This window comes from Pelodiscus sinensis, chromosome 13 (genome assembly GCF_049634645.1).
Source record: "Pelodiscus sinensis isolate JC-2024 chromosome 13, ASM4963464v1, whole genome shotgun sequence".
NCBI classification, from domain to species: Eukaryota; Metazoa; Chordata; order Testudines; family Trionychidae; genus Pelodiscus; species Pelodiscus sinensis.
Window position 1 is genome coordinate 31,501,281 of NC_134723.1, and position 27,644 is coordinate 31,528,924.

The 27,644-nt window shown below is 42.2% G+C and overlaps 1 protein-coding gene across 4 annotated transcripts in view; it reads left to right on the forward strand.

Moving 5' to 3' along the window:
- TENM1 (teneurin transmembrane protein 1) overlaps positions 1-27,644 on the forward strand; it is a 1,699,828-nt gene that overhangs the window by 1,237,506 nt on the left and 434,678 nt on the right. For all 4 annotated transcript variants that reach the window (XM_075940969.1, XM_075940972.1, XM_075940971.1 and 1 more), the window contains one exon: positions 5,540-5,816. In XM_075940969.1, the coding sequence (XP_075797084.1) occupies positions 5,600-5,816 (217 nt within the window). In that variant the 5' untranslated portion in view covers positions 5,540-5,599. The remainder of the gene's footprint in view (positions 1-5,539; positions 5,817-27,644) is intronic.

Genomic DNA, 27,644 nt, shown 5'->3' on the forward strand with positions numbered 1-27,644 from the left:
CATATTTTCTTGTATCATAAATATGTTATCAAGTCCTTTGCCATTTCTTACAATAACAATTTTTACCCTGCCTTAGGATAAGATTAAGTAGTTAGAGTTTCAGGACACCAAACAAAAATGGGGAAAACACAAGGTTCTCCCATGTGTAGGGTTTTTTTTTAAGAGATTGCTGAAATTGTCCAAGAGAAGCCCCTTTGTATAGTTTTCTATGTTAAGTTGTAATGCCAGTGTAACTCTAGAAGAGGAAATGGAACAACTTCTGCAGAAAAAAGAAAGTGTATTGAAGCAGAGGATCAGGCACACTGAATTTCCTGGTCCTCATCCCTTTTGAGAATAGGTAGGCAGTGCAGGATTTTTCCTGAGATCTACTATGTCTGCATTGTATTTCTGTTGATAATCCTTCCGCCCGATTTTCTGTGACATAGTTGATTCTTCCTGATCCTCTGTGGAATGGGGTGAAAGACATAGTTATTTGAGGAACAGGACCCTGGGACTTGAAGGAAATTGTTGTGTGAAAACCGACTGATCTGTAGCTCTTCCCAGACCCCACTATACACCCCAGGCCCTCATAAGAATGAAGAGGTGACCATAATTACAGATGGCAGAAGAGCCTCCTGTAGTCCTAGGAAGAGAATGGAGTTGTGCTGTCCCACAAACAAGCTTTGACATTTTCTCCTCTGCTCTATTAAAAGAACAGAAGGGGGCAGTATAGCTATCGCCTTTCAGAGAATGCTTCACAAAGTTACCTGTCTTTGAATATCCTTTCTGTATTTAAATGGGAAAATCGTGTATACGCAGGACAGTGAAACAGAAGTCATGAAAAAATAGTAAATATAAGAACAGTAATAGTTATATGTAGCAAAATACTTTGCAGTAGGGATGTAATGGCTAAAAATCATAGTGGTTACACTATTCAGGGCACTGCAGTATAAAGCTTAAATAAGCGTTGTACTGCAGTACCCACAGTGGAGCCTCCCTCGGAGCGGGGCTGCAAGCCTCTGCCAGCCCCGCTCCGAGGGAGGCTTTGCTGCCACGGGGAATCCACTTCCCCAGGAGTGGAGCTGGCAAGGATTGTTGGCCTGGCACATGAGGAGGCTTTGCTGCGGACCCTGAAGTACAAAGGGGTGGGTGGTTGTGGTGGTGGGACAAGGAGGTGGTGGGCTGGAGCAGTCCCCCCTGCCTGGGATGAGCAAGGAGTGACTCTAGCCCCTATCAGTTAACCAGTACCGGTAAGCATTACCCATTTACGCTGATGCTTAGTGGTTAACCTTTCACATTCCTACTTTACAGAGTTAAAACTAAACATTGAAGCTTTCCATTTTCCAATATTGCACCAGTTAAAGCTGTTAAATGTATATCTTTGCAGTACTCAGTTTTCATAATCAGTGGAGACTTTTTATTTTGTAGAAACATAGGATACATCATTGTTATATATATTTCTGAAATGTGTTTCTCTAACCCATTTTACAAGTGTGTCGCAGCGGTAAGTATTTGATACCTTGAATTTTACAATATTGTATATAATCCCAAGTTTTTCGGTTTCTCACAAAAGATTTGTGCAGCCAGAATTCACCTTGTGTGGACCTCCTGCAAAATAGATAAGCCACAAGGCTTTTCTTCCATAGGAACCTTTGTACATTTTTAAAAGGTTCAAGGTGCACAAAGGTAGTACTGGCTTCTGTAAGTCTCTTTGTGCCTTGCATACAATAGGTGTGCATAGAAATGTGTGTGGGGGTGTGTGTTATGCAGTCATAAGGGGAAAATGCATTAAACTAGACATATGTTTAGTTTTACAGCTTAATTGAGCTAAATGTGATTTCATATATATAAGGTACTTTGTTGTTTTTCAAAGCAGAACAGAGTGCACATAACGGGAACACTGCATTTTTTCATTGCTTTTTAAATTACCTTTGCCACCCTACTATTCCATTCTATTTCAAGAATATCCTGAAACCCTTCCCTTTTATGCTGAGGGCTTAGTGTGTCCCCCATTCTCCCTATCCTTGCATGCCAGAGCTTATTTGTCCCATCTTGACATCTCCACCAAATGCTACAGGCTCTCTCTCTCCTCCCACCCCATACTGTTGTCCCACATTCCCATGTGTGTATCCCCATTTATCTTTCTTCCATGTCCCAGATCCCCAAATGCCCCACTCTTCCTCTTACTGGGGCTCTGTATGTGCCCACTTTCACATGTGAGAGGGGCTGTGTTGCCCCCTATTTGACCTGGCATCCTGTGCCAGGGTTCTCTCTTATTCCCTCTCGAATGCCAGGGGCTCTGTGTGCATCCATGTTCCCCATTTCCATATTAGGGATGTTAGTGTCTAGTAATTTACATGATTAACCGATAAGCCAAAGCTTATTGGTTAATTGTAATGACCACATGCACCACCCCCCTTGCTGCCTCTGATATGCAGCAAGGGTTGGGCAGGCGGGAGCCACTGCTCCTAAGGAATAGGCTTTTAAGCTGGCTCCCTGGGCATGTTGGCTCCCACAGAGCCTCTTCCTCCCTTCTCCACTGCCTCCCACAGAGCCACCTGCCTTGTCCCTGCCTCACCATGCTGCTGCCTCTGATAGGAAGCAGTACAAAGAGTGGGGGAGAGCAGGTAGTATCTGCAGGAAGCTGGCTTTCAAGCCTCCCCACTCCACCCCACGCTGCTGTATCTGTATCAGAGGCAGCAGCACTGGGGGATAGGGACACATGTGAGAGCTGGTGCTCATGGGGAGCTGATTTGAAGCCCGGCTCCCTGCCAGCACCAGCTCTGACTTGCCCACCCTGTGTGTAAACATGTAACCACTGAAAAAATTCAGTGAGTAAAGCTGTCCTAGAACCAGCAGGCACTTTCCAGGAGCAGTCTGGACAATCAGGTAAGTTAGAACATCAGGAACCAATTAGGAGCCTTCTAGAGCCAAGGGGGTCAGGCTAATCAGACTGCCTGGAGCCAATCAAGAACCAGTTGAGGCTGGCTTAAAAGGACTCCTCTTCTGTTAGTTCAGAGGCACATGAGGAGGAAAGAAGAGCCAAATTACTGAGAGTGAGTGGAATCTGGGTGAGAGCTGGAAGCTGCACGTCAGGCAGAGTGCAGTGGAGGACAGAATGAGCTGCTCAGATACCAGAGGAAGGATACTGGAAGGGATCATTTGGGGAAGTTGCCCAGAGAAGTAGTTGCCAGACTAGGAGTAGAACTAACCCTATCTGTTGCTGCTGCCATAGGGTCCCTGGGCTGGAACCCAGAGTAGAGGGTGGGCCTGGGTTCCCCACAACCTCCCTAAACCACTACAGAGTCTGTCCCTGGATAGGGAGACCAGGACTGTAGTGGGGTATCACTCCTGTATTATGGACTAGCTTGTGATGAGTATGGCTCAGTAGGCTGTGAACCTTGCCTCTAGTAAAGAAAGAGAACCTGTAGTAGGACATAGTGAACACCTGACGCTGAACACTATTCACCAGAAGTGCAGGACCCACAAGCACATTTGGAGCTCTATCACAGTATGTACATATACAATACATAACTGTCATATATACTTGTAAAATGGGTGAGAGAAACACACTTCAAAAGTGGCTCACAGCAGTAGGTATTTGATACTTTGAATTTTACAGTATTGTATATAATCCCAAGTTTTTCAGTTTCTCACAGAAAAACTTTTCCTTTCAGTGTCAACATTTTTAATTGTATTGAGAGTGTGGCAGAGCTAAGATTGAGGATGTTATAAGGCTGGAATCAGTCTATCAGCCAGTGCTTTGGTCTGTGAACAAGTACAAAGGCAGTTGAAGTTGTGATATTGGTGGTTAGATGTCAGGGGCTCCATTTGTTCCCTATCTTCACCTTTCATTTTATTTCTGATTTAAATCAAAATCAATAGATTTCTAGCCATTCATAGCCAGAACATTCCCTGATATTTTGTAGTTGATTGGTTGAAACATCGTTATCAGATTATAGATGCCTTGGAAAATCACATTGAGCGTTAGCCATGCTTTGTTCAGATGATATGAAAATCAACAAGAAGCTATAAACTTCTGGTGGGAGACGTTTTTGCCTAACAGAAGTATTTCTCACATAGCTTCTTGGTTTTAGAGTTTTATTTTTTTGCATACGAGTCTAATGTGCTTTTATTTGATGCACTGTTTTTTTTTTTCCTAAATGAACATTAGTTACTAGTCTAGTGTTAGCAAACCCCTTTTGTTGCACCTCTGTCTCTTAGGCTAGACTTCAGGCTTCTTTTGGAAGAAACTTTTCCGGAAGAGATCCTTCTGAAAAAATCTTCTTCCAAAAGAGAGCGTCCACACACAAAAGCCCATCAAAAAAGCAATCTGCTTTTTTGAAGATAGTGTCCACACTGAATGGACATTGTCTCACATTGAAGCTGTGATTATTATGGACGGAGTGGTCACCAGGGCACCTGTGCTTTTCCCTCTTTCTTCTTTCAAAATAATTCCCATGTCCCTGTCCACACACGCCTTTTTCCGAAAGAGCTCTTTCAAAAAAAGGCTTCTTCCTTGTAGAAAGAGGTTTATCAACGTCAGAAAAAACCCTCTGTTCTTTCGATGTTCTTTTTTTTTTTTTTTTTTTTTTTTTTTTTTAAATGATTACAGTGTGGATGTGAGTGAAATTTTTTTTTCGGAAAAACGGCTGTGTAGACATACCTTTATTGGACAAATTACTGGTCTTGGATTTAGTCTTGGAGCTAACTGTTGCTGCTGTATGAAGCAGTGGTAAAGTGTTACCCTTTCACCATAAAATTTCCATTAACTTTGATAGAAATATATTCAAAAAAGTGAGACTATAGGCCAAATTCACCTGTTAGGCAGATGAAACTTCATTGCTAATAATGGTATGATAAGTGCTTGAGCTAACAGTGAATTTTTCATATCTCTCTAAAGGTTTCATTGTGTCTCTTTCTGTATGGACTCATGTTGCTTTGAGCTAAAAGAGGTTTTTTTTAAGAAATTCACATTATTTAAAGGGAAAATGTCACTTTTTCTGAATTAATTATGATAGGTATTCTGGGTCCGTCATAAGCTATCCATTTTAATTTTAAACATGCCTAAGAGTTTTACAGTGTCAAATGTCCAGTCAACTAGTAAGACATTTTAATTTATGTAACCAAACACTGCCAGAGGACTAGAACGCTCTTTGATTTCTGGAACTTTCTGTTAAAAAGAATCTACAAATGTAATGTTTGAGGGCACACAGATTTTTAGATAAATAAATTATTAGATCCAATAATTTCAATAACTAGAAATTCAGGTTTTCTACTCAAATGGTATTATAATGTACTTTATAATTCCATTCATCATATATTTTGTTCACAATGTACTTTATGAATGAAGTATAAGAGAATATTAGTACTCTGACTTAATAAAAATCATTTGATTTGGGGTTTTATCAAAGCTATTTTGATAGTGTTTCTTGAAAACCTGTGAGCCAGCTGCTTCTCTCAATCACAGTGATTTAATGTCATTTTTTTGTTTGTTTGTTTTGCCCTGAATAGCCAATATTTATGTGTAATATCTGAGATGGATTTTTGTCTTTTCCAGGACCATTTCCTTAGGGGATCCATTCCTTGTTTTCATGACTTTGAGAGTACTTAATCAGAAATGGAGCAGATGGACTGCAAACCCTACCAGCCACTGTCAAAAGTTAAGCATGAAATGGATCTAGCTTATACAAGTTCTTCAGATGAGAGTGAAGATGGGAGAAAACCAAGACAATCCTATGACTCCAGAGAAACTCTAAATGAATATAGCCAAGAACTAAGACTGAACTACAACAGCCATAGCAGAAAAAGAACTGTTGTTGACAAATCTACTCAAGGTACTCAATTGATTTTCATTTTCACTAATTATGAAAAGTGTCATAAAAAGGCATTTGCATACCAGCAAACATAGAATCATATGCGGTGGTTTAGATAAAAAATAGCCCTGCGAGGAATAGGGTCGCTAGGTGTCCGGTATTGAACTGGACAGTCCGGTATTTGAGCTTTCTGTCTGGGAAACAAATTGAGAAAATACCAGACATATAAATGCCCGGTATTTTCTAATTAAGTAAGTTTTATTATTATCATGAGTATCAATATGTAGTTGCATACTGCCTGGCTGGTACCAGCCAGGCCATACGCAACTACACAGTAGAGAGGAGGGCGGCAGGGCCGGGATGGGATGGAATCCCCAGGGCCGGACTCGCCCGTGCACCCCGCCAGGACTGTGCGTGGGATGAGCAGCATCCCGGGATCTGCATGCGCCCAGGCCACATCTGCTCTCTGCCGGCCGGTTCCTCCTCCCCTCCCGGCCAGCCCCGCTCCCCACCGGCCAGTTCCCGCCCAGCCAGCCCTGTTTCCCCCACCCCCTCCCAGCTAGCCCTGCTTCCTGCTGGCTGGTTCCTTCTTCCCTCCCCCGTGCTCCTTCCGGCCAGCCCTGCTCCCCTCCCAGCCGGTCACCCCCACCCCAATCTGAGATCTAGTGTGTCTGGTATTTTTTTGAAACCATCTGGTAACTCTAGCCATGAGTACTGGGTGCTGGACTACACAACCTCTTTAGGACCCTTACAGGCTGATAATTCTATTGATTCTATTACTTTTAAAGGCAGACAGTGATTACAAAAGTCATCATTTGGCACCCATTACCACACTACAGAATCTGAGTGACAGTAGTTACTTTCCTAAGTATTTTTTAGCTATCACCTTCTAATTACTATGCTGTGCCTCAGACCATGATGTGTAAATGGTTGGCAAATATTGTTTATAGGTTGTGATTACCTATACCAAAGATGACTGGTTTATAGTTTACAAATCTAACATATGTTGTATGGATTTGATCCAGGTACTAAATAACCTTCAACCTTAAAGTTAATCTGTCTACGTGCTTGTAAATCCAAATGCAACAATCCTCTTAAACAAAATTGGTGTAATCCTCCTAATAGTCAAGTCATTTACAAACTGAAGGAAAAATAATGTATTTTAAAGACTAAAACAAACAACTCTTTTTTTTGTTTAAGTATAGACCTAACTCAGGGGGGACTTATTTCTATCCTAGAAATCTTTCAGTGCATATACAGAAATGGGGCACACAGCTGCAAAGCAATTGTGTTGAGGAAAATAAAAAGCTATAATTTATTACATATTTGAATACAGGATCCATTCAAGTTATTTTGACCAAGATTTCATTTATATATGTTTAACTTGCCAAGTCCTTACCTTGTCCTGCAAGAATTAAGTGGGTGTGCTTAACATTTGTTATGTTTTGAGTTTATCCTTCCTGATGTTACAAAGGCTTATTACTCTGATAAGTGTATTTTATGAGGAAATCCAACCAATAATCTAATGGGATTAACTCCTGATGATTTCCTTTCTAGAAATGGTTAAGTCCTAACTTCTTGAAATTCACACCGTTTTTTCCTGCTGCAAAATGCCATATGATACTCCCTTCCCTTCCCCTCCCCAACCATGTGATTTACGATATCATTTTTCAGGTAGGCACTTGCCTAATTGACATCTTGAATACAAATACTTTCCTGAAATGGGTCTGCCAATATATTATTATTTAGTGCATATTGGTTATGTTATACGTGTTAATACTTCTGTTATATTTGATACAATATGCTAATATATTAAGTTGTCTGATGGAGATAAAATTTGCTTGTCTTACCAGAAATCTTATAAAAAAGTTTTCTCTTGTGACAAATTCAGTGTTGCATAATTGTCATAGTCCGTAATTGTATAGATTTGTTCTGCCAAGAATTACATTGTATATGGGTTTGCAATGCCAGAAATTCATCCCCACATCTTTGTGCTGGCACAAATCATATTGATTTGTTCTCCCACAAATTCAGCACATATGTTTCACCTGCCAATTGTCATATAGATTAGTAAGTGATTGGGCAAATAATTTGTTCAAACAAAAGTTTGGCTTAAGAGACAGAGTTCTCATCTTACTCAAGAGTTGGATTAGGTGAGCATAGGTTCTGAGTAGAGAGTCAATATAGCCAGATAATCCTGTTGTAAGTGTGCCAATGCTTGAATGATGGATCATCCGGGTTTTCCAGGTTTGTGTATCTTGGGTAACAGAGAGAAAACTCCAGGTCCGGGATTAGGGGGGATGTTATTGTAAATTTGGTCCTGAGCAGCATCAGGGAGCTTCATGAGCAGTTGTTTCAGGGTTGGGCTTTTTTAAAATTATTATTCTTTAGTGCAGTGTTTCCCAAACTATGGGCCGCAGCCCGATACTGGGCCGCGGGGAAAAAAATACCGGGCCTCAGCATGGCTGCCGGGAGGGGAGCAGAGTGGGACGGGCTGTGGGAGAAGGTGTGTATGTGGGGAGGGAAACCGGCTGCCGGGAAGCAAGCTTGGGGGCAGCAGGGCTGTCCTGCGGAGATGGGGGAAGAGGGGTGGCTAGCGGAAGCAGGGTTGGGGGCAACTTTTTTGAATATTCATCATTTGCTTAGTGTATTTGGGAATTTCTGATTTTGGGGGTTTCACTCAAACAAGAACAGGAAAAAAATAGGTCCTTATTTAGTTATGAGTCTGACCCTACTCCAAAGTAATAAGGGTATATTTGGAATTTGGGTTCCCATACCCCACCAAAATGTTGCTGACATTCTGTATTAGATACATCTTTAATTTTGCAGGCTTTATTTGTAAACTTTTTTTTTTTTGTAATATCTGTCTAAAAAGATTTTGAATGTTGTCAGCTTATATTAGTGAAAATCTGGGAAGGGAATAATATCCTGCACTTGTATTACAGCACTGTGTCACTGTGTTGTAGGGATCTCAATGTACTTTCCAGAGGTGGATAAGTATTATTATCTCTATTTTATAATTTGAGACACTGAGACTGTCAGGTAACATACACATAGTTATTTAGTGAGTTAATGGAAGAATCAGAAGTAAAGATATTTATTGGCTGTCTCCTGCTCCAACTACTAGACAGCACTGAAGCAAAGTGCAGTTCAGAAAAAAAAATGGCGATTAGTGGATGTTGACGTGGGGTTAAGGCATGTGAACACTACCTATCTAATGTGTGGCAATAGATAAGGAAACAAGAGTCACGAATAAAGGGATAATGATGAAAGCTGAGAGAGCAAACAAATGTGGTGAATTCTGGTTGGGGAATGTGAGAAAAGCAAAGTCGCTAAAAATATACAATGAATAATGGGAAACTTTAAAAGGAGTATATTTTCATAGCTTTTGGGGGTCTAATATATTTAAAATTGCAAAACACTTCTAGTTATGAATCCAAATGTTCAGAAATGCAAAAATTCTGTATTAACATTAATACACACATAAGCATTGTATTCCGATGAAAAAAAATCAGTCTTGTTCAGCTAGAATATTTCTTATGTCTTCAATACACAGCAACAGAACTAAAACATGACTCACGATCTAAAAACAAAATCTTTCATGCCAGGCTGTCACCATTTTTTGTCAAGTAAATTATTGCTGGCAGTTTGACCACATCATTGTGACTACTAGTGTCAAGAGTTTATTAGTAGTATTTTGTTCTATTCATAAGGTTTTCATTGAAATAGGTGTCCTTTCACAGAGTAGAAAATATATATAAATATGGCACTAATCCAGTAATTGTATGAATCTTCTGTGGTCTGTGTACTGTGAACTCAATACCAACATTTTGTCAGAGGTACAGATTGGACCTTCCTGGTCCATCACCTTTGGGACTTGAGCTGTCCCAAACAAGGGAGTTTGCTGGACTGGGGGAGGTCAATTCTGACACCCCCCCCCCCCCAAAGATCCCCTTAGCCCGGCTCTGCTTCTGGCCCAGCCAACAGCCTCCCTGCAGGCTCCCCTCCTGCGGCCAGTCCAGCTGGGCTCACCGGCTGGTCCCCAGCCTCCCGGCCGGTCCCCAGCCTCCCGGCCAGCTCCGCCCCTGCCGCTGATTCTTCTGGGCTCTGTTTGGGATGCTGCACTAGGCTACCAGCCCTGCTGGTGTCCACTGCCCCACTGGAGCCCACTGTCATGCCGGAGCCCTCTGCTGCGCCAGCCCAGCCAGACTCCTGTGGCAGGGTTCCCAGCCACTGCCCCCCTTGCAGCCAGCCTGACTGAGCTACTGGCCCCTTCAGCGCTCTCGGTGGCTGGTCCTCCACCGGGACTCACTGGTCCAGGAACATCCATGGTCTAGCTGGACCAAGGATGTTGCCAGACCAGAGAGTCCCAGCATAGAGAGGTTCAACCTGTATTTGCTTTTCTTCAAAAATATCTTTGATTATTTAATGCAAATGTGTTAGTATTAATATTTGTAGCAAACACCCCTTGTAAAGCCATTTGTTTGTAAAATTATGAAATTTGCTTTCTTGAAAATATTTTTTTTATTAACACAATGTTGGAAAATTACAGAGAGGTAGCCATGTTAGTCTGATCTTGGTAAAACAAAAGTAGTAGTCATGTAGCACTTTAAAGACTTACAAGATAGTTTATTAATTGTGCCTGGAACTCTTTTCATGTCTTTGTCTTTCCTTCTTTAATATCTGCTTTCTAAATCCATTTCTTTGAGGAGGATTGTTTTATTAGTTGTTTAAAACAAGTTTTACTTGGAGAAAGTTCAGAAATCAACAGTGGGTATATAAGTTAACATGCCATGTGACTGTTGCTGAACATCAAGTGATGTGTCTTAGAGAATTTTTGATGTGAGATTAATTTAGATTTGGAGTGATTTTCAGTGGAAACTCAGTTATTTGACAGCTCGAGATTTGGCTGTAAGAATTGGCTGGCTTTCTCAGTTTTGATACACAATTTTTCATTTGTCCACAGTGTATCATAAATTATTTTCTATTGAAGATTCAAGTATAACTGTAATGACTAATTTTATCAAGGTCGATTATTTTTAAGTAATTGAAACATTCACATTTCTTTGTTTACCTAAAGGTCTTATAAACCAACAATATATTATTCATGTGTGAAAGACAAGTAAATTTCTGGCAGATCAAATATAATGTAGTTGATGGTTCCTGGCAAACACAGAAAATTAACTCTTTGCAGGACTGGCCAATAGATTTTTGATAGTTTAGAGTGATGGGGCAATATTGGCAAGACGCACCATATGTATTGTTGATTCCTGGTAAGATACATCTAGATGATTCTGGTATGGAATTTTGTTTTCCTTTGCTGGATATGTAGTCTACGAATTTTATTCTCATTTCATTTTATGGCAGCAAAACAACATTCCTTAAGGAATTACTCTTTGTTTACATGGATATGAATAAGAGTAAATTCTAGTCTGACAGTTTTTGGAGATGTAAAGAAAGAAGCTGTATTCCTTACAGACTAATTTATATTATTATGGAAAATGCCAGTTTAGAGGAATGAATTCTAGACAGGACAAGTATCTGGTATAGAGTCACTGCAATGATGAAGAATAGGGATAGTAATGTAGCCGTGTTAGTCTGGTGTAGCTGAAGCAAAATACAGGACTATGTAGCACTTTAAAGACCAACAAGATGGTTTATTAGATCAGTGGTCCCCAACCGTCTGGGGTTGCCGGGCGCCAGGGGGCGTGGCCGTTCGCCCGGGGGGCGGGGCCCCCCCATAGCCGCATTCCGGGGCCGGCGCTCTCCCCTCAAGCACCGCGCGCCCGGGGCCGGCGCTCTCCCCCGTCCTCCCCCAAGCGCCGTGCGCCCGGGGCCAGCGATCTCTCCCCCAAGTGCTGCGCACCTGGGGCCGGCGCTGGCGCTCTTCCCCCCCCCCCCCAAGCGCCGAGCGCCCGGGGCCGGCGCTGGCGCTCTCTCCCCCCCCACTCCCCCAAGCGCCGCGCGCCCGGGGCCGGCGCTAGCGCTTTCTCCCCCCCCATGCACCGCGGGGGGTGAATCCGCGGCGCCGCCGGGGCCGCAGCTCACAGTGCGCCACGCGCCCGGGGCCGGCTCCGGCACCGCGCATGCGCCACGTGCCCGGGGCCAGGCCAGCCCTGAGCACTTGGCGGGCGCCGAGAAATGCCCCGCGGGCACCGTGTTGGGGACCACGGTATTAGATGATGAGCTTTGATGGGCCAGACCCACTTCCTCAGATCAAATAGTGGAAGAAAATAGTCACAACCATATATACCAAAGGATACAATTAAAAATTGTTATTCATGCTAAAATTCGACACTTTGCGCGGGGGTCTTAACAAAGACTGTAGTTATCTTACCGATTACAAAGATAGCTTCCCCAATTATCACCTCTAATATCATTAGCTCACAGACATTTACCTTCCCCCCCCCCCGCATTCCCCTGCTGTTCTGAAATTTGATTTGTTCTTTTCATATGTGTGGTTTTTTTCAATTGGAATGATGAAGGTTATTGATCCTTAACAAGGATGAACATATGGGGATAAGTTTCTAGTTAACCAAACTCTTATATATTTCCTGGCATGACAAATATATTGAGTTTCATTATGGACCAGGAAAATTGATATTATTCTGTGGTAAAGGAAGAAACAGCAGCATGTAACCAATCAGAAATCGTTCTGCTTGTTTGCAAAGACACGAATACAAGGCTGACATGTCCTGGCAAGAAATTCTCATGTCAGGAAAAGGACATTGTGCCTTTCTGTCATCTGTAAACTGGAACTAGCGTTACCTGAAAAAAGGACCAAATTCTGCTCTTATACTTGTATAAATTCACAGAGAGTTCATTAAGACCAGTAGATTTACTCCTTATTTTACCGGTGAGAGTAGCATTTAGCCCAAGTATAACATGCATTGTTTGTTTCAAACGTTTTATTTCTCACAATGTTTGAGAGACCTGCAAAAGTAAGTAGCAGCTGAAAGTAAAAATAGTTTTGTGAGAAATCACCGGTACATGACGTATGCAATAATTCAAATGATAATATGATCAGTGTAGCTAAGGTGTGGAGGAGTTTGGGTTTTTTTGGCGGGGGAGGGGTGTGTGAAAGAAGATGGGTATATATACTCTCCAATATGCACCGCTACCAGAAGTTTTCCCTAAGTAACATTCGTAGGTGACTGGCTCTGATGTCTTCTGGAGTGGTGTGCATATGCGGTGGTATTAAGGGGCCTTGCTGGTTTTCCCAACCTTCAGTTCTCTCTTACCACCAGTGGTGGTGCTGGAACCCCTCCTTACCTCAGCAAGCACTTATTTTCCAGGGTGTTTCTTCTATGTAGAGTTGTAGAGAGTTTAAGTGGTTCTTTTGTTGTCTCATGTTTGTTTTGTAGATTATTTAGGTAGTTCCCTCTGGGTATGTCTACACTACCCCGCTAGTTCGAACTAGCGGGGTAATGTAGGCATACCGCACTTGCAAATGAAGCCCGGGATTTGAATTTCCCGGGCTTCATTTGCATAAGCTGGGAGCCGCCATTTTTAAATCCCCGCTGCTTCGAACCCCGTGCAGCGCGGCTACACGGGGCTCGAACTAGGTAGTTCAGACTAGGTTCCTATTCCGAACTACCGTTACTCCTCGTGAAATGAGGTGTACCGGTAGTTCGGAATAGGCACCCTAGTCCGAACTACCTAGTTCGAGCCCCGTGTAGCCGCGCTGCACGGGGTTCGAAGCAGCGGGGATTTAAAAATGGCGGCTCCCCGCTTATGCAAATGAAGCCCGGGAAATTCAAATCCCGGGCTTCATTTGCAAGTGCAGTATGCCTACATTACCCCGCTAGTTCGAACTAGCGGGGTAGTGTAGACATACCCTCCGGGATTTCACCCAGGGATGGAGCATGTCCTCTTCCCCAGGCTTTAAGACATGTGATTGCTTTCAGAAGACTGTGCTACATAGCAACCTTCATCAAAGTTGATTTAAGTGTTTGGGAAAAGCTCATATCAGTGCTAAGTATTGCATTTGTAAGAGCTTCAAGCTGTTGCCTGATCTAATATTGTGTTCATTTCTAATTACCACCTTTAGGGTTGACAGATTCTTTTTCCCAGTATCAGGCCCAGTATTCAATTATTCTATGGTTGGGAACTCTGATGTGCACAGTTGCAACACTCACAGTATAGAAACTCTTGTATATTTACAAATATAGTTTATTAATAGTTAACACATTCACAACCCCCCCAATTTCATAAGATAGTGAATATACATCCATATTTCCATACCATATTCTTACCTCATTCCTTCTAGAACAATCTTAGGTGTTGGCCCATCATCTTTCTCATTACCTTCACCTTCCCCATCATCACCAGGGGCCATCATTCTGGCCCTTCCAAGGACTACATCTTTTTCTCCCTTTTATATGATGTTACACAGACACTGACATGTTTGATGAATATTCTGTAAGGGGTGTTTCTAATGTACAAGTGTCCTTTTCCTATAGGTCAATGTATAATTTCTCTCAACTTATTGTCATATATGTCAATTCGTTACCATGGGCCTTTGCGGTCTTCTATCACGTGGTGTATCCTGATTACTCAGCTCAGCCTGAACCAGTTATTCTGAGACTTTTTATATAATAATGTATCTGCTGAGTCTGAGGGTATTTTTCCTACCATCCTATGTGGGTGAAAGGTCCCAGACTAAGTTCCCCTTTCCAGTCCAGGGAAGCTATAAATAAATTATGACCTGTGCGTGGGTGAAATCCGTGTCTCAACCACAGAAATCTGCTAACCTTAGCTTCTGCTGATCTTGCAAACATCCTGTTACAGTCTTTAGCAGATTTCTTGTGTTGCAGCTCTTAACTATTACCTCTATACTAAATCTACCCATTAATATATTAATGAGTTAATCTAAATCAACACAACAATATTATTAGCATGATAGGCAAGCAACTTGATAGGCTACAAAGTCCAGGAAAAAGAAGGAGCAGGATATTAGAGGGCTCCTAGTAGAGTTGGCCCTCCAAACTACTAAAGTCAGATCCAGCACTGAGCATGGCCACATTGGAATAGAGTGCGCCTCTGGCACTGCCTTCTAGACACTGGTGCTAGTCCCTGATACTGTTGACGAAGCAGCAACCTGGAAGAGGTTGTTACCCAACCTCTTGGGTAGGAGTGAATGGCAGGAGAAGTGCATAAACGCTAAAGGGCCGGTAGGTCTTCAGAGCCCAGCCAGGCACAGATGTGGCTGGCCAGAACACCCAGCCATCCAATGGACCCACCGTTGACTCCAGTTAGTGGCAAAGGTCCTCAGCTCCTAGAGGTCCCGTACACCACAGAGGCCTGCCAGTCTGTGAAAGACATACTTTTAATGGTGCCCCTGACACCTCACTGAGAATACGTCTATACTGCACACTTATTTTGAAATAAGCTATTCTGGAAGGAATACTCAGAAATAGCTTGTTTCAAAATGGCACATCTACACTACAAGGAAGCTTCAAAATTAGTCCGAGGCAGGCTTCCCTAATGTGGACGTACTACCTCAATACAGAGCCCCAGAAGGCACTAGAGAGTAGTTACTTGAATGGCCTGGGGAAGAGCTATTTTGAAATAGCAGCAATGGAGCTGCAACATTCATTAGATTAACTGATCGTAACAACTGCTATTTCAAAATAGATATTTCGGAATAGGAATTATTCCTCATGGAATGTGTGTTACAGAAGTTGGAATAAGCCATCCATTATTTCAAATTTATTTCAAAATAATGAAATTGCTGTGTAGATGCTCACATTGTTATTTTGGAACAACGACTGTTATTCCGAAATAACGCTATTATGTAGTCGCACCCTGAGGTCATCTCCAAGGGGAAATCAGCATTGGGACCTGCTCCATAGTTCCTATCAGTATGGCATTTTTCCCTAGCACTGCAGCAGTCAGTGTTGAAGCCACGGTCCCTGAGGATGTGCTTTCAACCTGCCCACAGTGACTGTAGTTCCTGGCTGTATTGGTCACCTGTGGGAGGGCACCTCTTTCCCAATGACTAGCACAGGCCTGTGCATACCAGTCTCTGGATTGGCACCAGTCTCTGGACAGGAGAAATCTTTCCCCAGTAGAGCCACGACATGACCAATCCCTAACACCAAAGCAGAGATCATCAGATCTGTGGCATCAACCAGCTGCATCCAGGCATTGCTCCTTGCCATCCCACTCTGAGTCACTGGACTCACGGTGCTGATTGCAGATCTCTAGGCATCAATCTCTGGATGCCTGTTTATGGTCTACTGAGCTCCATTACTGTGTCCCAAGGAGACATCTCCAAGACCTGGAGTCCCAGCACTGGTTTCCCTGCCAGGAGCATCATGAAAACAATATGATACCAAGCCCTCATTGGTTTCACAGTGGTCCGAAAGGTATTTGCAACTTGACGGCTTAATTATTTGCTCCATTATCTTAATGGGTAGTGAAGTTAAGCTGACTGGTCTGTAACTCCCCGGAGGCATCACTCTCGTTCTCTTCCTCCTCCTTGGAGGCACCAGGGTCCTGAAGCCTATAGCTCTCAGCTGAGCATGGGTGAGCTCTCCCGGTACCATCATCTGGTGGTAGGCCCTGATGGCCTACCATATGCCATTTCTGGAACCCCTGATGATTTCCCTCAAAGACTCTTTTGCAATGCTTTGTTTCAGGGGTATTGGAAAGGAGATCAGCTACGGTCTCTCACTCTCCCATGGGTTTGTATGTGGGGTCCGAGCAAGGTGCCCATGAGCCTCTTACAGAGTGGTGCTCCCCTCTTCCCATCCATGCATCCTCATTCTCACCTGACAAAGCAGTGAGAGGACCCTTTCAGTAAGTGCCATAGGACTATGCTGGGGCACACCAAGAACTACTGAAGAGAGAGGGAATAAGTCTGGGGTTACAAGCAGGGGAGTTGCCAGAACTCTCCAATGGCTATTTATCTTTGCTTATGAGATCATACAAGACAGTATCAAAAGCCATACTAAAATCAAGATAAAATACATCTGCTGCTTTCCTGCTTCATCCATAAGGCTTGTTACTCTGTCAAAAAAAGCTATTAGGCTGTTTTGACATTATTGTTTGAGAAATCTGTGCTGCTGTTACTTATCACCTTAGTATCTTCTAGGTGTTTGCAAATTGATGCCATAATTATTTGTGCCATCATCTTAATGGGTACTGATGTTAAACTGATTGGTCTGTAATTCCCCAGGTTGTCATTTTTATGTGTTTTCATAGATGGCCAATATATTTTCCCTTTCATCTCTCATATCTTCCATGACTTTTCAAAGATGATTGCTAATGGCTCATATCTCCCCAGTCAGCTCTTTTGAGTATTTTAGGATGTATTTCATCAGTCCTTGGTGACTTTTATCAGTATTCCAGTCGTGTATTATCCCACCAAGCCTCTGCAATTCCGGCCATATCATACTTGTCTTTATTAACTAAAGTTATTCCTGTTTATTTTCCATACTCTTCTCATTAGTTGACAGACATGTAAAAAACTAATTAGATATCTCCCCTCATTCTCTCTTGTCTCTCCCTTATCCCAGCTATAATGGCTCATGCTTTCCTCAGATTCCAACCCTTCTCGCATAATTCCATGTTTTCGACTTACCCTTGGATTTTAGTCACCGGTCAAATCTAGTAATCCCTTCCTCTGCCACTCACACATCCGTCTTTTTAGCTATAACCCTGGGCAATGGGCATCAGAGGCTTGGGCCATGCGCCACCTGCTTGGGTGGGGAGCTGAGGTCTTGTCCATACAATGGGGGCGAGGCTACCAAAGGGGGCCTCAAGCACAAGAGGTGGGGCTGGATGCTTGTTCCCCTAGCCCTAGGTTCACCCTGTGCCCATAGCCACAGCCGTACTCACAAGATCTAAAAAATATCATCTGTGTCCTGTTTGGTCACAAGGACGATAATTGCTGTTCTAAGGTCATAGTGGGATAAAAAGGCCTTTTTTTTAACAAAAATGGGATATATAGTAAGGAATCCACAGTAAGTAGGAACTAATCTATGATATTTTATATTGTAAAGTAGTTCACCTCAACTGAGCTGTGATTAATCCTTCCATGTTGATTGTGGCTAAGGTTGTTACAGTAATGTTGGCCTATTTTATTTTGAATTATTTTAGATGCTGATAACAGTTTAATAGACCCTACATATTGAGAGGCTATTTTCATCCCACTGCTGTTTCCACACACAAGTGTAAAATAAGAAAGTGCAGTGAAGCTAATGGAGCTTGATTGATCTAAAATTGGTGTAAATGAAAGGAGAATAAGGCTCAGTGTATTTAAAATTCGATGTTGTTCTGATGATTTAATCAGGTTATGTAACAACTGTGCAATACTCTAATATACAGACTCTCTGACTTGATTATGAATGGTTCTTTTGATCAGCAGTGTGGGCAATACAAATCTGAACAGTATGTGAAACTTGTTCAAATTATTAAATTGCATGGTAAGATATTAGCCATATATACTTTTCTCACAATAGCATAATTTAACTAAAAAATCAAAGAATTAGATTTCTATGTCACTTCTTAGGATTCCTAGGAATGCAAATTCAGATAATTGTAATGATCAATCTTTTACTGGTATGTTAATTTCTTAATGTATTCAAATTTGTAAGCAGCAGAATTTTCCCAATTCTAAAGACTGGAAACTTAATTCTCTTTTTATGTATTAATTGTAGAAATTTACTTTTGGCATTTGACAAAGGGACGTAATTGCTATACTTCAATACTATTCAAGACATGGATAAATAATAAGCAATTCATAGTAACTGGAAACATAATTAAGGTATTATACAAAACATGTAGCCTCCTTGTGCAAATGTCTTGATAGCTTATAAAAAGTACCAGTGAGTCTTTAGAGCTTATATGATCAAAATATTCTTGACATGTACTTAAAACATTTAGAAGAAATTAGATGCTGGAAATATACAATTTTTTTCTCCTTCAAAGACATACATGTAGTTAACACTACTGACTAGTTAGGCCTCTTTATTTTTCTGTCGTGCAGATAAACAACCCTATGACACTTTTGGCATTTTGAAAAAGTTCTCCTTGTCATGGTCTGGATATATTTTCTTCTTATATATACTCTTAACTGTCATCATTTATTGAAAGAAAGAACCATAATTTTTGAAATAGTCTTTCATAGGAAAGTATACAACCACATATTATTTTTATATAATTTAGCTCTGCTAGCACTAGGGATTAATTGTGAAATATAGGCAGTGTAGTTTTTTCCTTATGTCATGTCTTTGGGAGTTGTCCAATTACTTACACTATTAGAGGTGTGCACATAAATACAGGTATGTAATAATGAAATGGTATTACTCACAAGTGCTACAAAATATTTATATTCTACTGAAAGGTATTCTGGAATGTGTCAGTGAGTTTATAAAATATTATTTGAACCATTTTGTCTTGATTGGCTTATAAAGCTAGGATCCTGCAGTAACAATGAGCTAAAGGAAGAGGGATATTACCTAAAAATAGCTTCCTCTACAGATGACTGTGACTTTGATTTTAAGTTCCAGGTTCTAGGCAATGAGCAAGGGCACTGAATTATTTTTGAAAGCTAGGAATCTTCCCTTTCCAGTGTTAAAAAGTTCCCATTTTTAATCCTTATGACATCTGACTTTTCTGCATTTTTCCCCTGCACTCTCTTCTTTCAGTCTTTGTTCTTCCTTCAGTTTCTCCTCTGTCTTTCCTATCAATTCATTCCTTCCTTTTCTGTTATCCATGCCTTCCTCTCATTCCATATCACCTCAGTTTCAGGCAATGGAAAAAATGACAAACCAGCAGAGTAAAATAAATGTTTAGCATTTAGAATAAAAGTTGCTTTTTGACTTGAATATATTGCAAAGTAATTACATAATGTTTAGTGTCAGAACAATATTTGTTCGAAGGAAATTTGAGCCTTAGTTTCTAGCAGAACTATCCACTTATGAAACTAGCAGTGGGAAAATTTTTCTGTGATATTGGGCGTAACACATGATTTCTAGCTGCTTTTTCAGACTCAAGCCTCAGATCCATAGCTGTGAAAACATGTTGTCCAAGAGTTTGCTCTTTATGTCAGTGAATGAGGCAAGGTTTGTTATTGGACAAATTGTGGTTGGTGAAAAAGACAAGCTTTCAAGCTGCACAGAATCATCTTCAGGTTGAGTAGGACATTAAGAGTTGTAGGGTTTGATTCCTCTAGCACTTATCCTATTTTACATTTGTGATTTTTCCTGATTTGAGCAGAATTATTTCTGATATACACCACTGTAAAAGAGAAGAATTATTATCACTTGGCACATCTTTTCACACGTAACGAAGAAAGCAGGAAACATAACACAGCTTATAACAAGAAATGGCAGAGTATAGAAGTTTATTTAAAACACATTATTGGAGCTTTTGAAAAGGAAAGGGGTTATTTTTTTACATTGATTATGTAAGGATCGGTCTTGCTGTCAAATATAGGGGTACAGCAACCATTGATGCCAATGAAATTGTGCCCGTTTGTAAGGTTGCAATAAGCTAGTTTGCTTGAATAGTGAGGACTGAATATTCATTCCAAACTGTTTGCACTCCATCCTTAGAATAAATATTTTGGGGGAAATTTCAAATGCATTTAAATAATGAATAATCAGTGATATTCCACAAAGAGAAAAAGAAACTATGTCCAACAGATTGAATATGCATTATGAATTATTTAATCAGCTCCAGTGTTTGGTTTATGGGCCTGATTCCTAGTGATAGCTATTGTGTGTTCAAAAATGTCATGCCCTCTTGGTTAGTTGGTAAATTGTGTTACTATCAATTATTAGGGGTTGACTTTCTTCCTGGAAATTGTATACACACACAAAATAAGTGATCCTCAAGGGTATGTCTAGACTACATGGCTCCGTTTACTTGACGTAGGAAAATGAAGCTGTGATTTAAATAATCGCCGCTTCATTACATCAAAATGGCTGACACTGTGCTGATCAGCTGTTTGGCAGCACAGTGCGGCGGCCATTTGATGTAAATGAAGCTGTGGTTATTTAAATCACCGCTTTATTTTCCTATGTCTAGTAAACTCATCTACATGGCTCTGTTGACGGAGCCATGTAGTCTAAACATACCCTAAGGCTGTGTCTAGACTGGCAAGTTTTTCCGCAAAATCATCCGCTTTTGCGGAAAAACTTGCCAGCTGTCTACACTGGCCGCTTGAATTTCCGCAAAAGCACTGACGATCTCATGTAAGATTGTCAGTGCTTTTGAGGAAAAACTATGCTGCTCCCGTTCGGGCAAAAGTCTTTTTCCAAAAGACTTCTGCGCAAAAGGGCCAGTGTAGATAGCAGAGATTTCTTTTCCGCAAAAAAGCCCCGATCGCGAAAATGGCGATCGGGGCTTTTTTGCGGAAAAGCGCGTCTAGATTGGCCACGGACGCTTTTCCGCAAAAAGTGCTTTTGCGGAAAAGCGTCCGTGGCCAATCTAGATGCTCTTTTCCAAAAATGCTTTTAATGGAAAACTTTTCCATTAAAAGCATTTCCGGAAAATCATGCCAGTGTAGACGTAGCCTAACTGTCTTGAACTACGTGGGTATTCAAAGTGACTCCAAAAGTCCAGCATAGATAGTGATTTATTGTGTATGGTATTTTTAATGGAAGCCTTCACTATAGTATAGCTTTATTACCATTGCTCACCAGAATGGTACAGGTATGCAGTTTCATTTGACAGGAAAGATATAGAGGGTTTCTTTTTCATTCCCAGTTTATGGTTGTTGTTGGGGTTTTTTTTCTGCATGTTAGGCTCCTTTACTCAAGTCTGTTTTCACATTCCACCCACTTCTTCTTATCCAGGCACGAAGAGTAAGGATCTCCAAAATATTTTCATTTGCTTTCTACATTATTCCTTTTAAAATGCAAGAGGCCATCTTGCATGTGCAAGTCTCTCTTTTCTAGAACCTGGCAGTTTGATAGTTTTCCAAGAAAGAAATATAGTCAAAAACTTCTTCAGATTTCTGTTTACATTGTATAAATTAATATTTTTATAGAGAAGGTCTCCTGTTACTTACAAAAATCTGAAAACTGAAGGAGGAGCAGTCATTTATTAAATGATTATGCAATTCCAGATGATGTTGCAACTATAAAGAAGGACAGATACAGCTGTTTTCCTCTTCTTCTTAATTCAGTTGAATTAACCGCTTGTTTAATGTTACTGCCATTATTATGCAGCCTAGGCTGGCTACTGTATGCTATTGCTGCTGGAACGTAAGTATCACTCCTTCAGCAAACTTTTCTATATTTACGCTCTGATATCCAGTCCACTTGTTCCTGGGTACAAAGACTGTAGGGCATGATATCATTACTTAAGGTAAATTATGTATTTCATCACTCTAGAGCAGAGTTCCTTAAACTTTTTGAGCCCATGGAACACCAAACAATATTTTTTTTTATGCGGAACACATATGAACATTTTCTTTAAAAAATTGTCAGACAAAAAAAGACAAAAACAAACAAAGACAAGGTTGCAGCACACCTGCGAGTTGTTCATGGAACACCAGTGTTCCACAGAATATAGTTTAAGAAACACTGCCCTAGAGTATGTCCTCTTGCACATTCTGAGGATTTTCTTTACAACTTATTAACCTGAGAGTAGGGAATTCCAACTTATGCTAAGTGGCATTGTTAGTTATTGGAAGGAGCGTTAGGTTATATAAATAATTGTTTAAATCATGGGTGGGGAACCTTTCCCGGATTGGGGCCACTGACCCACAGAAAAATCAGTTGGGGGCCACATCAGAGCCTTCAGGGGGAGGAGAGGGCCTGGGCTAGTAGATTTTGTGTGCTCTAGCCCGCAGGGGGGCAGAGAGATGGCTGGAGTACCAGCTTGGGCTCCCCAGTGCTGGGGGGGGAGGGAAGTCCCAAGCCTTGGGGGGCCAGATCCAGGCAAGCCGGGGGCCACATCCAGCCTCCAGGTGCTAAGTTCCCCAGCCCTGAGTTAAATCAATGCTTAAAGTTTCTTTCCTTGTGTCAGTGAGGTTTTGATCTTTTGATCTATAAGAATGCCTATTCTCTCTGTGCCAGATTTAGTGATAGTTAAATAAAGCACCTTGTGTTCATCTGAAGGCCTTGTTTCAGCCTACTATAGTACACAAAGGCTACGTCTAGACTAGCATGATTTTCCGGAAATGCTTTTAATGGAAAAGTTTTCCATTAAAAGCATTTTCGGAAAAGAGCGTCTAGATTGGCCACGGATGCTTTTCCGCAAAAGCACTTTTTGTGGAAAAGCGTCCGTGTCAATCTAGACGTGGTTTGCGCAAGAAAGCTCCGATCGCCATTTTCGCCATCGGGGTTTTTTTGCGCAAAACAGTTTTTAGCTGTCTACACTGGCCCTCTTGCGCAAAAACATTTCCGGAAAAGGGCTTTTGCCCGAACGGGAACATCAAAGCATTTGCACAAGAAGCACTGATTTTGGACAGTAGAACGTCAATGCTTTGCGCAAAATCAAGTGGCCAGTGTAGACAGCTGGCAAGCTTTTGAGCAAAAGCGACTGCTTTTGCAGAAAAACTTGCCAGTCTAGACACAACCAAAGGGTTTATATGATTGTGGGGGAAGTCAAGAGCATTGTGGGATCCACAATCACCTCTCTGCCTTCCAAACCACTCAAAGAACCTTCTGCTTTTGGAAGTGGGTTTTGCCCACAAAAGCTCATTATACAGTACCTACATTTGTTAGTCTCTGAGGTGCCACAGGGACTACTATATTATTATTATTTAAAGTTAGACTAATATGGCTACCCCTCGGAGACTTCTGCCTTTAGGTCTGTCTTGTTAAACGACATTGACAGAATTTTCAAAGAGGTAGCAACTTTATATATATACTTTAATCTGTCCTTATTGACTTCTGCTATCAGCTAGTGGTGGTTTTCTGCTAGCTGAGTAATTAGTGCTATGCCTTTTCTCATGCATTGGCCATAAATGGTTTTCCTTTTTTCATGTTTATATATTGGTGCTCTGATTTAGTTGATGATGTTGTTCAGTTGTATGGTCAGTCTTGTATATACTTCTGTTTGACTCTTCAACTTTGTGAAGAATTTTAAAGTTTCTCAGGGGGTTGTATGGATTAAAAAAAACTCAGTAAAATATTTTTTTCACATAAACTGCAGTAATGAGATTTCTTTGACTTGTTGATCGAATGAAATAATGTTGCTAATAAACAAGCATGTACATCAGTATAATCTTATAGCTGCTTCAGAGGAATTTTGGAGAGTAATGTTCAATTTTAATGCATAATAAATCCTACAAAGGGGGGGGAGAGTAAATAATCTTTTGTACAAATAATATATTATCAAGATTAACAGACGTTGTAAATAAAAAGAAACTGAAAAAGTAATAGCATTGATAAAAGATCAGTCACACATACAAAGACCAAAAATTCAATAAAAAATAAGCTACCCCACTGATGAATTTGTTTTAGAAGTCCTTTGTATGTTTTCTAACATTTGACATAGCACTTCATAATTACATAGTATTGCTGGTTTTTCAAAATTACTCCGAATATCTGTTTCACAAATTTACTACCCTAGAAGTCTAGTTAAGCAGACTAGTTGAGTCCTTTTTATAGAACAAACTTTCTACTGTGTTTCTCTTAGAAATGGCTGTTACACTTAATCAAAATATTGCTTTTCATCATTGTTGTTAATAATTTCTATTTGAGATATAGATGGAACTTTCTGGCAAAACTCTTCTGAGCTTGCTTATTACTGAAAATGTACACTCCAAACTAGTCAGATTTATTGACATATCAGATTTACCATGCATGACAAAAAGGTTTTTAATAGCAGTGTTTCTTAAACTTTTTAAAACTGGGGAATACCAAACAATTTTTTTTTTTTTTGAGGAACATCAAAGATTTTTTTTGTTGAGCAGAAAAAAAGTTGCCTGCCCGTTTAAGGGTGGCCATTTTGAACTCTGTTGTTCTCCACAGAACACCTGTGTACCACGGATCACAGTTTAAGAAATGCTGGTTTATAGTGTCCTCTCTTATAGTCCATAGTTCTACTTTTCCAGTATTTTCCATCTAGGGATCCAATTCTCTATTATACAAGCAAATTCACCACTGAATCAAGCTCCCTCCCCTTCGTGGAATTTGAAACTCCGTCGGTTATAGAACATGCTGGAGGTCTCTGGCTTTAGTAATTTATCAGTCAATCCTGCAAAGTGTTCAGCTCTCTGGCCTGATACAGAAAAACACCCACTTAATTCCAACATTTTACAGGACTGAAACTTTGTAGGCTAGTCTAACTCCCATCTAAGTCTGTGGGATTCTCTGTATTACTTTAAGGAGAATTGATTCAGACCCTTAAAAATAAATGCTTTGTGACCTCCTCTGGTAGCCACATCTGGATTTGCCATTTCAATCTTCTGCCAGCAACTCTGTTTAGCTGCCTTGTTTACTTCCTCTGTTTTGTCATTCCTGTATCTAAAATCAGACACTGTACAAGGAGGAGATGACACAGCTTGGGAATCAGATTAATAGAATACTAGAACTGGGGGGGACCTTGAGGGATCATCAAGTCCAGTCCCCTGCCCTCACAGCAGGACCAAGCACCATCTAGATATCCCTGATAGATGTCTATCCAAACTGCTCTTAAGTATCTCCAGTAATGGAGATTTCACAAACTCCCTAGGCAATTTATTCCAGTGTTTAACCACTCTGATGGTTAAGAAGTTTGTCCTAATGTCCAACCTAAATCTCTCTTGCTGCAATTTAAGCCCATTGCTTCTCATAGGCAAAGGAGAACAATTTTTCTCCCTCCTCCTTATTATACCCTTTTCGATACTTGAAAACTGCTATCATATCCCCTCTGTGTCTTCTCATTTCTAAACTAAACGAGCTCAGCTCTTTCTGACTTCCCTCACAGGTCATGTTTTCTAGGCCTTTAATCATTTTTGATGCTCTTCTCTGTACCTTCTCTAATTTCTCCACATTTTTCTTGAAATGTGGTGCCCAAAACTGGGGTACGGTGCCCAACTGATGCCTAATCAGTGCAGAGTAGAGCGGAAGAATGACTTCATGTGTCTTGCTCACAACACTCCTATTAATGCATCCCAGAATCATGTTTGCTTTTTTTGCAACAGTGTCACACTGTTGACTCATATTTAGCTGGTGGCCCACTATGACCCCTAGATCCCTTTCTGCAGTACTCCTTCATAGACATTCACTTCCCACTCTGTATGTGCGAAATTGATTGTTCCTTTCTAAGTGGAGTACAGGTTGTACGTCCCTTAACTGAGACTTTGTGGTCTAGCCACATCAATTATCCCGCAGGACCACAGATGTACCAGGACTCTGGTCCAGGAACAAGGAGGTTGGGCTGCTGGACAGGAGCGAGGGAGGAGAGGTGTGACTCAGCCAGGAGCCCTGTGTTGAGGGAGGGTGGTGCAGCAGGGAGTTCTGGCAACTGCTGCTGGGCAGTAATGGGGTTCTGGCAGTGGCAGTAGAGTCCCAGCAGCCGTGGAGCCTCATTGTAAAAGCCATGGCAACTGTGGAGCTCTGGCAGTCTGTAATCGCATGCACCTCCTGTGCTCCCCAATTTCCCTCTTCCAATAAGAGACCGTACGTAGTCCACCGTCTATAACACCACTTTTAATAAGTGCACCCACCCCCCACGCCGATCCCTGCCAAAAGTATCATTTGACAAGTTTCGGGCCTTTGAATGCCCTGTTTGAGTATCGCTCCGTGGAGTGGAGGGTAGGGGGACCTGGCCTCATCCTCACGACCGGGTCCCGGCCCAGGGCCCTAAAAGGAAGAGAACAGCCGCACTCTCTCCCTTACAGTCGGCAGGGCGACCGCCCGTAACACGCCGACTCAGGGGCTTCCATTGCCTTTTCCTAGGGCCACTTCCTACCCTCCGCCGGTGTTCTCGGTGCTGGGATGGGAGATCCCTGCTTCCCGGCACCTTCCCGCGCGCGCCCCTTAGTCCTCCGCCTCCGGCTGCTCTGAACCTCCTTCCCTGCCTCTGCCCGCCAGCCGCCTTTTAATGTTGATGGCGCAATGCCCCCAAACACTCCTGCCCCACCCTCTGGCACCCTGCGGGGCGCGCTGAGTGGCGTCATCGCCCGGCGCACACATGGCTACGGCTGTGGCATCCTCCCTGGCTCCCTGGCCGGGCTTTTGCGGCACAGCCCCGCCTCTCCCCGGTGACTGGGAGGCCGGTGGGGTACTAGTGCTGAGCCCCGGTGCTCCATCACACAGCCCTAGCTGGCAAGGCAGATTCAGAGCCCCAACAGCCGCATGAGCCACAGAACCCTGGCAGCCATGGAGCTCCATCCTGGGGAGCCATGGCTAGGCAGGCAGCAGCCGGACTTGGCTGGAATCCTAGCCGGGGGCAGCATGGGCAATGTTTGGAGGTTCATCCTCTCTTCTGGCAAATCCCCTTGTCTGGGACCAGTCAGATTCTGAGAGTGCCAGACAAGGGAAGTAAAACTTGTACTTTGCATTTGTCCTTATTAAACTTCATCCTATTTGCCTCTGACCATTTCTCTGGTTTGTTCAGATCATTTTCAATTATGGCCCTATCTCCCAAAGCACTTGCAACCCCTTCCAGCTTGGCATCATCTGCAAACATAACAAGTGTACAGGCAGTCCCCGAGTTACGCGGATCCGACTTATGTCGGATCCGCAGATACGAACGGGGATTTCTCGCCCCGGAGAACTAGAGCAGCGGGACGCCTGGTCCCGCCGCCCGCCTTCTCCGGGGCGAGAAAAGCTGCTCCCTGTCTCCCTGGTCTGCTGGCAGAGCCAGCAGACCAGGGAGACGGGAGCAAAGCGGCGGAGCACCGGGGGCCGGACCCGCGGCCGCTTCCAGATCAGCTGGAAGCGGCGCGGGTCCGGC